Source organism: Myzus persicae, unplaced genomic scaffold, assembly GCF_001856785.1.
Source record: "Myzus persicae strain clone G006 unplaced genomic scaffold, MPER_G0061.0, whole genome shotgun sequence".
NCBI lineage: Eukaryota > Metazoa > Arthropoda > Insecta > Hemiptera > Aphididae > Myzus > Myzus persicae.
This window is the reverse complement of record NW_019102620.1, coordinates 639,152-651,641: the sequence shown is the minus strand read 5'-3', so window position 1 is coordinate 651,641 and position 12,490 is coordinate 639,152. Positions and strand designations below refer to the sequence as shown.

The window sequence follows — 12,490 nt, the reverse complement described above, 5'->3', positions numbered from 1 at the left end:
GTGGTACAGACGAACAGTCCATATCGATCGCGGGACCACGAGATACACCTGATTTTCTACAGTGCTACTGATAGTGTAGGTCATCTATAGAATATTACACAATAATAATAGAATGTGTCGTTTGTCAATGGCAATTTAAAATTATTGAATAAAAGATTCATTTAGTGGTTTATTTATATATAATAAATTCTGACCGGTTGGAAACAGACGAGTTTATTTTTACACATTTCAAAGACAACAAAGATTTGCACAATACTGAACAATACTTGTACATTGACACATTATACAATAATCATAAATCGACAATAATGGATTGGTGGATTTTGGAATTTTTCAGAGGCAAGTCTAATAACATCCAACCACAACAAAAAAACCATATACTGGTATTTGTTGTCATATTTTTCTAGGTTAATAAATACTAAAACATTAGTACATTTTAAATTGTTATCCTCATTGGCCATTACCAGACACGTACCTACCCTTAAAAAACTCAGCTTGTAGTAATTAATGAAAAATTATCTTTAGGCTACTACCAAATGGCAATCCATACATTTAAACTTAAAACGATATAAACATTGTATTTATATTGTAATAGATTAGTGTATGATTGTTTTACGTGCTTACATTACCAGATCATCCAAATTATAGAACACCGGGCTAGAAGAAAATGAGTGACCTCAATTAGTTAAATAACTTCAGCTGTCATCAAAATGTTAAAAGTTGAAAAATGTATTTATTTATTATAATATTTAAATAGGTAGGTACTAAATAGTTTTACATTTTGAATTTTTTCTTTAAATTATATTTCGTAATAAAAGTGTAATCTACGTAATTTTTATTTAACAATAATCATTGTTAAATTTTACAAAAAAAAATTTAAAAAAAAATCTATAGTTGTTGAAAAATAATTTCTTACAATTGAATAAACTGTGTATAAATAATGAATAATTTACTTGATTATTACAATAACCAATTAAACCTAAAGACTAGGTATAATAATTAATAATAATAAAAATTGTCAATATCATGCTTAATACGAATTTTGCTGATATATAGTTAATAATTAATGTTCAAGTCCTAGTTCATGTTTTCACACCCATCGCCTCCGTACAACCATTTTAAGATCAATGGATTGTTTAACATGTAGAAGTCACCATCGTAGATGTTGAACAAAAATTTGCTTATTACTAATTAAAGCTTTTATACCGAAGTCCATAAAAATTAATAAATTTTCAAAAAAAAACACAAATGTTTTATAGTATTAACTATCTTATTTTCCTAGTAACAATTACTAAGTTGTTGCATATGCATAAATTGATTATTAACAAAAACCGGAAAATTAAAGAGTTATTATTTTTAACTGTAGCTTAATATCTTAGAAAATACACTAAATTTATAACTCTTAAATTAAATAATTATATTTTGTACTATAAAAATGAGTTGTATCATAAAACTAAAATATTGGATATTATAACTCCAATTATATGTTTAACAAGTGATTATATGAAGTTGAATCGCTGTAGGTAATTGTTCCAGCCAACATGTAATTATTAGTAATTTCCCAATGTTAACAATTTCAGCCGCGGAAAAATATTAATTAAAAAATTAATGAGTTTTGGAATGTAGTACTATAAATTAAATGATAAATTATTAGATTATTAAAATTATTTCATAGACTTCAAACTTAATAAACTTACATTAAGCCATCCAAACCAATAGATGAAAACAAATCGACAGAAAAATTGGAATGGTTCTTATTATTACCGAAAAAAATTCCTTCAAATGCATCTTTCAATGATCTGTAACACCAATTTTGTAATTATTATTTTTAAATTTCGTTTAACATATACAATGTTGTCTACCAAGTATCCTACTTTCCATTTTTTTAAATAGCTTATTTAAATTCTGATTTTTAAATTTTCAAGCAGTTTTTCATATACTTCGGACCCCCACATGAGGTGAGACCATTATGAAACTGCCCTCCCTCAAGTTGGCATTACTTCCCCTTACATTTTTAAATAGTTAATTATTCACCACATTTTAAAGAATTTCGATTTTTTATGCTATTTATGGAATTTCTTGTGTTCTTAAATTCTTCTCTTTTTTTAATTACAACCATTTTTTTTAATATAAATTATTTATCAGATAATTTTTTTTAATTTTCATGTATAAAAGTCAAAACTCAAATAAGTGGTTTTTGAATTGATATGATAATATTATATACTATGATAATACGTTTAAAAAGAATGGAGGCTTTGATGATTAAACAATATTAAAGTAATTTTTATAATTCACATATTTTCCGAGTTTATTAAGTGCCAGGTAGATCAAAAATCTTTTATGGCGGCGTCGCGGCAGTAATGCGAAAGCAACTCGCGGCGCCGTCGGTTCAAACAGGGGTAAAAAAAAAAGATCAAAAATCTACTAGATCTACTTTATTTTGTTTGATGAATAAACATTATAAGGTATTATTATTTTTAGTACATAAAGTTAAATATTTCAAAAACTATTAATTCGATTTAGTCCCATCAACATTTTAAAATATAGTAACCGTTTAAAAATTCACTCTAAGGAGGATCTCCTTAAATGGAATAAAATATCCAAGTATTCAAAAATACCGTTTTCAAGTATTCTTTCGATTTCTAAAATTCAGAGTTTTAATAATTCTATACTAAAGAATAAAATGTAATTTACTACACTCAGTGAACCACCCCCATATAGTCTGAAAACATAACGATTATAATAAGTTAAATAATTTTACTTACGGATCCTTAATGTAACAATTCAAATTTTCTTCTCCCATATGTTTGACTAACTCATGAAACAAATGCTTGACAAAATTTCCAGTAGATCTTGTTGTTTGAATTTTATCCAGGCGTATTGTTGACAAAACCATCCAAGAAATTGTATCAGTATATAGTAATTGAGCAAAATATTTCGCAACGTTCTGTAATGTTACTCTGTCGTAACTATTGACAATAGCATATGTGTCAATAAACATTTTCTGCAATGGTCCAATTAGCAATCTGTTCATCTGACAAAATATCTAAAAGGAAAACATTACACTTACACAATTAAACATAGTTGATACGTGAAAGGTCAACAATTCTTTTCAACAAATGTATCTGTATAATTTCATTTTACTCTTATTTCTTTGTGTGCTATAATTAAATTGTTCAAATAAAACAATTATTTACAATCGATTATGAAATTAATTAAATATTTTACAAAAATGATTTTAAATAATTTTTATATTCAGAATGATGAAATCTTTGAAATTAATACTGTGGGTTGTGCTGATTAATTTTTAATAATTCAAACCGATAATGTTACATTAATTTTAAACTAGATTATTATTTGAACACGAAGCAATCAATCATAAAAAACACTGTTATTTCTTAGTATGTGGGCATGGATAGAGTAGGTAAAATAATCGATATAAATGGATACTGAATCTTACTTGTGTCATGTGTCCAAGATTCTCAGTATACACATCATTCTCACAGCAAAGCTCCAAAAATATGTAGCAAATTTCCTTTTCTTGGCCAGGATTCAATTTTATTTTCATTAATTGTGAAGCACAATTTTCATACTTAAAAGATGATGATTCCATTAAGATTTCTAATACATCTTTTAAGCTTTTCGATTTTCTGATAGCTTTTCGACTTCCTGTGTGCTTAACCACCAATGTCTGTTGTAGTGACTCTATAAAATAGTAATTTTAATTTATCTCGGGTCAATATATGAGAAATTTAGTGCATTCAGTGAATTTAGTGTAATATTTTAGTGGTAACAAATAGTAACATTATAGACGTATTTACTATTATAACTAAACATACACTATACGATTTACCAATTCAAAATACACACACTCAACCTGTCCAAATTATTACTTATTATTCAAATGACACACGGCAGTTCGTTTGTCGGTAACCATAAACACTGATACACTGTTCATTAACAGCCATTTTTTAAGACAGTTGTACTATTTTAATTAAAATAATTATTTTTGATTTATAAGCTAAACGAGTCTTATTATTGATAAAAAACCTCATGCACAATGCTCTAACCCCCGTTACGGAAAACTTATCCATAAGGAATAGAAAACCTTCTCTGGACAACTAGTATCGGAACAAATTTCCTCCGATCACATTGCAGTAGTAAAAAAATTATAGGTAGTAGTTGAAGATGTGGGGTTACTAATTGTTATTAATAAATACTTACTACTTTCTGCATCATAGGTATTATGATCGTACATTATTATGTATTCATCTTTAATATCATTTTCCAATATTTGATCACGAAATAATGAATAAATCTCTTCATTAGCTTCATAATCTGGATCGTAACTGTAAGAATCTGTAAGACAAATTTTTAATTTTAAGTATAAAAACTTAAGAACAAGGTAGGTATCCAACTCATACCCAAACTATAATTTGGATTGATTTTTTTTGCCGAAAATATAGTCAAAGGGGGTCTGGATATGACAGGACCCTTCACTTTTGATGGACTTTTAAGTGAAATAGTTCTCATTATTATTTGTATCATACGGCGAATCTAAAATACAATACATTATTAGTATAAAATGTTGTTACTAGTTATAAGTCATAAGCATAACACACATAACTAGGACAGAGAATTGATTGCACTAAATGATACTTAAGAATAGATTGACATAATTAACTATATATATGTTACGGGCAAAGTGGAAAATTCGGACAATGTATACAATGCCCGGGCATTGTATACAGTGACCGGGCATTGTATACAATGTCCGAGTTATATTGGGCAATGTAAATTGTGAAGTATTTAGACAAATAATCTGCATAATATTATTATACCTAATCAATGATATTATATAATAATTTAATTATACTCGTTTATATGGTTATTTATATAAGAGTAATACAATTTTTTTTTTAATTAATTAAATTTTAAATGTATTTAAAGGTAATGAAATAAAATATTATGTGCATAATGTTCAGTTATATGATATTATACATGAAGTTCATTTGTCAATTGGACATGGAGTTAGAAATATAATGGAACACGAGATTAATAAAAAGTACAAAAATATAACTAGAGATGTAACAATGTTATACTTAAATAATTGCGAATCGTGTAAAAATAAGGGAAGTACAGCTAAAAAAGGTTGGTTGTAAAACCAATCATATCTTCTGAAATGAATTCTCGCTGTCAAATTGACTTGATCGATATGTAAGCACAATCAGATGGTGATTATAAGTTTATATTTGTTTATCAGGATCATCTAACAAAATATATTATGCAGATTATTTGTCTAAATACTTCACAATTTACATTGCAAAATATAACTCGGACATTGTATACAATGCCCGGTCACTGTATACAATGCCCGGGCATTGTATACATTGTCCGAATTTTCCACTTTGCCCGTAACATATATATTATTAATATATATTAGAATTTTAAGTGATACTTTTCAGCCGTATATAAACTAATTATTTTTTAATAAAAAAGTTATAATTTATGTTGTATACATTTACTTATTATTTAAATTCACAAGTTATAATAAAAATATCTTAAATCGGAGCTGTTCAAGTTGACATTATAACGGCTATTATATTATATGCGTAATATTATACTATACAGTGATATATTATATCAATATTAAAATACTATTATATCAAGATTAATAATGCAAATTCAATTATAGCTAACCATGAATAAAATATTTCGAAAATTAGATTCATGGAAATTCGAAATTTAATATTAAGTAACAAAATATAACATCTTTTTTTAAATTTAACCAGTGCCAACATAAGCCATTGGGTGATTGTTATTACTTTATTAGTCTGTTTTTTTTACTGTAGGGATATTATAGTTGGTTCAGAACACGTGTATGCGGGGTGAATATCAATGTCACTAAAAAATTCGGTGGTCACCCATCCGGGAACTAGAGACGGCGACCGAATAAGATAGCTGGCCGGCTACGTTAGGTTAGGAATATCCAAAATTGAACAATATAAATAAACAACTATCATAATACCATTTACCTTTTTGGCAAATCTCATATTGTATACCGATTTATTATGCACATTATGTACAATCTTATTGAGGTCCTTTTTATTTTGCTCATTCAATTTATATCCACATGTATTTAGGAGCACAAAAGTTGCGTCAACTGAATCCTGGGAGGGTATCTTGATGAAAATCTTTAATAGTTTAACTACCACAAGTGGTGAAACCTGTATTGATTAATATATTATGTAAGAGTGAATATTTACAAAATATTATAACTGAATGATTTGAAACTCACTACATCGTAAATAATTAAGTACGAAATAAATAGAACTGATGCCAAATATACACATTTTTCTTTGGTCTTACTTGCATTCCTAAATTGCTTAAGACAACGTACCAAGATTAACTCTCCTATTGTTGAAATCTAAAAGTGCCAAAATAAACATATTAAAAACCTTGTTTTACCGAACAAAATAAACCTACCTACCTCATCGTAGATAAGGGCAATAAACAAAGCATAGATGTGAGTATTAGTGGTTGAAGCTAATTGAGCTTCCATAACACTTTTGCAAAGTATACCTCTACCACGCACAATATTTAAACGTACAATCTTTTTTTTAATTTCTCTGGCTTTGGATTCTGAATTCACTTGCTTAACTAAATTAGAAATAGAGTTTTCTAATATTTTCCAGGAAGTTGTCTGATACTCTTCACTAAAATAAGCAAATAATTAATATGATAAAAAATATAGTGTACCTATATTTTCTATTAATGCCAGTAGTCTTAACAAAAAGTATAAGTATAAGTATTTACAAAGGTATTTTATTATACTAATAAGAAATAATTAAGTGATTATTATATTCGTAACAGTGGCGTACACATGGTTTGGGGAGGAGTTTAACCAGGGGTCACCCCCTTGCTATTATTTTTACTATATTTATAGATATATAAAAATATTTATTCAAGATACTATTTAATTAATATATAATTAATACTTTAAATAATCATTTAAAAATATTTACATGTATACATAATTTTTAAATGTAATGCCTCCCATTAAAAATATAAGTGTACGGCATACGCCACTGATTCGGACTTCGTACACACCGTTCAATATTAATCACTAGAAATGGTTTCAAAATGTGTACTTTTCTAAATTCTTATTTCTTAAGTGAATTTTAAACATGTAATTTCGATATAAATTTTTTTTTTAAATGTTTATATTTAATTTAATTTATACAAAACGATATTGTATCTGTATATTTTTAATATTGTTGAAACTATTACCACCTTAATAATACATATTTGTATATTATATAATATATAGGTACCTTAGGTTAGATTTGGATGATAATTATATTACAGATACCTACATAACTTTTCAAAATGTGTATCCACCTTATAATAGGTATTATATTTGTTTCAAATACATAATAATTAAGAAGTTGCAGACTCAACTTAATAAATAAATATTGTCAAGAAGACTTCGTACCCTCATGTGTTGTATCCGTCTTACACATATACGACATATCAAATTTTCGTTCACTAGTTTCAATAGTCTGATGTTAGTTTTGATATTAGAGTGAATTAACCTATTATCAAACTTTCGTCTTTTAAGTAAGAACATAGTCTGTGATCTCTCTTTGGGTTTTTATGATATTTTAGTTTTTATGTGAGTTATGATCATTTTCAAATAGTAATACTGTACATGCTTATAACTCACTAAAAAACTAAAATATCGTACAAAAAGTTAAACAGATACTGTTTTTAACTTGAAGTTTGGTAATGGGTCAATGTCAATTTACTCTAATATCAAAACCAACAGCACGTTACTGAAATTGGCAAAATTGTCTATACCATACGTGTGTAAGACGAAGACCTCAAATACGGATGCGACTTTCTATTAATTGTTATGTACCTATATATGGGCTAAATAATCATATTTTTAAGTTTTTTTTTAAAGTTTATGTCATAAATAAAAAATCGTAAATGTTACCTCAACTTGGTGACAGTGTACTCCGGTATAGCCGTCAATACACTTATTCCCTTTTTTGCTCCTGTAATACAGTATATTATATTTATTAAAACAATTAACAGTTTAATTTCACATCTATATTTTACAAAATCTATAATCTGTTGCCAACACATAATATCCTATAACATAATGTCCTGCTAAATGTATTTAATTCTTACATCGAATATCGAAAACGATAGGTATTGAATATTAAAATATAATGGTCTTTTAGTCATTTTCAAAATTATACTCGAAATACTAACAATAAATAATTACTCGGTGACAATTTTGTACTTTGTGGTACTCATCAACAAACAAGGATAAAGATTTAAACTATAGACCCTCTCTTAAGTTGTGTCTATTGTGTTAACATTATTATGGTTTATAGTTAGAAAACTCATTTAGTGTAAATCATAAAAGAAATGTGAAATATCAGTAAATTAACAGCATGCGTATAAAGTGTAGTTTCTATAATAATATGGAAAAAAGAAACAAATATATTATAATCGTTATAATTGTTTATGTTGTACATATTTATTATACATGGACCCATACCTATATTCGAAATCAGAAATAGATGCATATATTTTATACACGAAAACAATTTTTAAGGAATTTGCAAAGAATGTTGAGAATTTGAGTTAATCGCCGTGCAATTAAGACATAATCACTTGTGATGGAACGCAGCAGGAAGTTTTCGGAGATTAACATCTGATTAGCATTTCTATTAAGTGTCTATATCTCTTTAACGATTTAGTTGATTGGAAGTTGTAGTTTTTGACTCTATGATGTGCGTGATGATTAACGTGTTCTATTTTCAACTTAGGTACAGGAACATGGCCACGGTGGCCATTGCCCCCCCTCCCAAATATAAAATGTATGCGTATAAAGGTGTGTTATGTTTAAGTATACATTTTTTGACCCCCTCCCCTAAAATTTAGTTCACCCAACCTAAAGATTTATTCTGGCTACCGGCCTGTACAGGTACTGAGGTACCTTATTCATCATATGATACGATAAACATTTTGAAAACAGATTTGAATTTTTCGATAAATCTATTTAAGAACAACATTTCCATTCTTTGAAGTTTTATCCCTATGAGTCACACCAAAGTAAACAAGAAATATTAGAATTCTAAAACTGTCATATGAAATTTGTTTGCGAACTTACTTCAGAATTCTTGTGAATTAATCGGTAAGTTACAAGTATAAAATGTAAATCAAGTATTATATTCCTTGTGGAAATATAGTGGTATACAAAGACCAACAAACACAGCTCTCAAATCTCATCAGTATCATTTTTATAATAAGAAATATGAGTTTAACAATAAATAGTTACATCAAGCTATAGCACAATAATTGGTATATTACATTTCATGTTAAATATAATTATCTTCGAAGTGTTTCATACAATATTTTAGACTGTCGCGATGAGCATCCACATAGAAGACTGCTTTTACACTAAATTTATAATCTTTGATGTTTCAATTAAAAATACTAATATATATTCTTTACTCTACTATGTAGAGTCTACATCATACAAAAATACGTCGTTGAAGATATGTGTATAATTATAATGATCTAAGTTTTATATTTTTAGCCAATTGCTGAAGCGAGCTGTTATCTCTGTCACGTCTAGTTAAATGACAAGTAAAGTTAAATGATTTTATGAGAAAGACCCCATTTAGTATATATTTAAAAAATACGACCTGGTCAAATAATTATTTTAATAGATATAATAACACACCCACACCATTCAAAGTCGAAATCTTAATATAGAATTTGTGACAGAAAAGCGCATGTGCGACTTTAATCGTGATTAGTATATGAATACTACCTATAATAAACTACTTATAAATACCATATAAAATGTTTTGATGATCTTCACATGCTTTTATAATAGTCAGTAAATAAGTACCTAACATAAATTGAAATTAAAGTGAAATAGTATTTCACTTTAAAAAAAACTTCCATTGATTTTTTGAATAGACGAAATTTAAGAAAATTATAAATAAACATTGTTAATTTCATCAATTTCAATGTTATTCATGTTTTAAATATTTTTTGTTATTTCCCCTCGAGATTTCTTTCATAGTATGATTCAAACATTTCCACGTAATATCTGTTGAAGGTATGCAATACTAGGTAATAATACTCACGCACTTAAAATCATGCGTGTGTTGTACATGAATATACTTAAAATAATAAAGTGTCATTTTATTAAGTGACATTTAATATTTCAGCTTATGAACAAATATGTTTTACGATTTTTTCATTAAAATAAATTGTTTGAAAAAATGTGATAAGGTATTCAGAAAACCAAATCGGCTTACATAATTAGTATATTAGGCAGTGTTTAAATGCTTGTAAGGCAATAAGTAAGATAAATAGTTGGTATCACAATTATAATAATATGTAATGGATAGTTCACGCGAGCATTGAAAGCAATTATACAATAATAATAATAATAATAATAATATGTACAACAAATTCGTATCAATCGAGGCACGGGGTCAACGTCGATAATGACCAACGAGAAATAGTTATTGTTTATTATTATATAAAGCAGAACACCTATGCATATCTAAGTACTATTATTCAGGATTTTTCAAACAGAACGATCGTGTTCGGCACTCTACGGCTGTGTTGGGCGGGAAAATCCGGAAAGCGGCAGCGCGGGAATGTAGGAGAACAGGGGGGCCAGGCACCGGTTCGCGCCAAGAGACGCCTGGATCGAGGACGCAGGCAATAACGCGGCGAAACGTCAACTACGGTACACTTACCTGCACTCGGACAGTAGCGGTATGTTACGGAGCGGCGGCGTGTGCTGTTGTAGAGCAAGTGCGAAGGGTACCGCGGCGGTGGCGGCAACTTGTTCATGGCTAAGAATCGCGGACTCGACGCACGTGAGACGGACAAGACGATACACTCGGTCGAGTGTGCAGCGGTACTGATGGAACGGCGCGTTGGGACGTGCGGATGTCGATGGCGCGGTGGAACGAATGATGGCGGGCGAGCCGCGTGTGTCGTCGTCGTCGTCCGCTGTGTGTATGCCGCCGCCGTCACCGCCGCCGCCGAACGCCGAACGCTGCGCCTATCGTTCGAGCGAAGCGGGTCGCGGGCGGCCGTTTGTCCTCACTCCTTGTCGGTTGCGTCGGTTGCGTCGGTTGCGTCGGCGGCGGCGGCGGCGGCCGTAAGCACAGTTCGTTCGTGGCGGGGGGAAGGGATGTTGGAAAACGACACGTGGCATCCGTGACTCATCGCCGCTGTGGCCAATAACCTTGAAACGGGCCAAGTAAGATTATTATTATTATTATTATTATTATTATTATTATTGTTGTTGTTGTTCTTGTTGTTGTTGTGCCTGTGTGCTGCGGAATAATGTTTAGGGAGCGCGGTGTGCAGGGAGTAGGGGACGCGACGGAAAGAACCCGTGTGCTCCGGCCCGCACTTAACAGAGTATAGATGCGCAGGCAGCTGCAACTGCTCCCCTGGCCACCCATGATTGGGGGACTATTGCAGCTGTGTAACTTGCACTGCAGACATTTTATTCCTATCGTTAATACACGTCGCGATATCGGCCGATGAATTATTATTGTTTATACATCACGGGTTTTGGTCTCCTGTGTTGCTATGTATATAATATATCTTAGATAAGATATATGGTTCGTGATGGCCCCGGTGGGTTGGGTGGGTCCCAATGCGCGAAAACTTTTCCGAGTACTACACACCGAAATTGCGAAATAGGTCCATGTTAATTCCACGGGTGGTCAATTTTAGGGCCGGGTTTATAGAAATGTCGCTGTAAATTTCATTTTTTCGACCTATAAAAATAAAATTTTAGTACCTATGCTTTACCGATACCAAATCATGTAAGACCAACCGATTTTAAATAAAAAAAACTAAACATTTATGCATTGAAAATAATAATCTTTCACTTTTAATAAGTTGCGAAATTAACTTAAGCCTTAAGAGGACGCTACATTACCTTTTGATCTCTCCTTTTTACAAGTGCGTAACATAGCAAATTTACGCTCAACAGATCACGTTTAGCTCAGTTAGTTTCAAAATTAGAGTGAATTTATCTTTTGTGAAACTTGATGGAAGAACATTATCTGTATTTAAGTGTGGATTTTTCACGATGGCTCAATTTTTTAGCAAGTTATGCGTATATAATATTGGGTAAATTAAAACGCTCATAATTCACATAAAAACTTAATCATCGTAAAAAACTCGTAAATAAGATTATTTACTAATTCTTTTTGGAGGGGGAAAGTTGTCACATTTGCTTTTAAATTTATCTCATTATAAATCTATGATAGTACTAGATTATATCGTAATTTGTAAGCAACCACAGTTTTACTATACATTTCTATAAGTTGATTATTGAAATTATTAATTAGTTAGTAAAATTGTTCAATTTTCTTCAATGAATTAGCAGTTTCCTTTTAATTATCCGATGCGTATTATCACA

General features: G+C 29.9%; 1 protein-coding gene across 1 annotated transcript; it reads right to left on the bottom strand.

Moving 5' to 3' along the window:
• Positions 1-906: 906 nt before the first annotated feature.
• On the bottom strand, positions 907-11,037 carry LOC111032752 (pre-mRNA-splicing factor CWC22 homolog). The gene is made up of 11 exons (XM_022313199.1): positions 10,800-11,037; positions 8,000-8,060; positions 6,491-6,716; positions 6,299-6,427; positions 6,036-6,227; positions 4,425-4,557; positions 4,225-4,359; positions 3,461-3,705; positions 2,766-3,046; positions 1,698-1,799; positions 907-1,628 (listed from the first exon to the last, which is right to left on the bottom strand). The coding sequence occupies exons 1-11, from the start codon at positions 10,894-10,896 to the stop codon at positions 1,598-1,600; spliced, it is 1,632 nt and encodes a 543-aa protein (XP_022168891.1). The 5' UTR covers positions 10,897-11,037; the 3' UTR covers positions 907-1,597.
• Positions 11,038-12,490: the final 1,453 nt, after the last annotated feature.

Excerpts from the sequence above, each read along its gene's own strand:
- LOC111032752 (XM_022313199.1), bottom strand. The coding sequence starts at position 10,896 with ATGAACAAGTTGCCGCCACCGCCGCGGTACCCTTCGCACTTGCTCTAC. Across the intron at positions 8,061-10,799 it reads CCGCTACTGTCCGAGTGCAG|GAGCAAAAAAGGGAATAAGT; the intron begins GTAAGTGTACCG and ends ACTGTATTACAG. Across the intron at positions 6,717-7,999 it reads TACACTGTCACCAAGTTGAG|TGAAGAGTATCAGACAACTT; the intron begins GTAACATTTACG and ends TGCTTATTTTAG.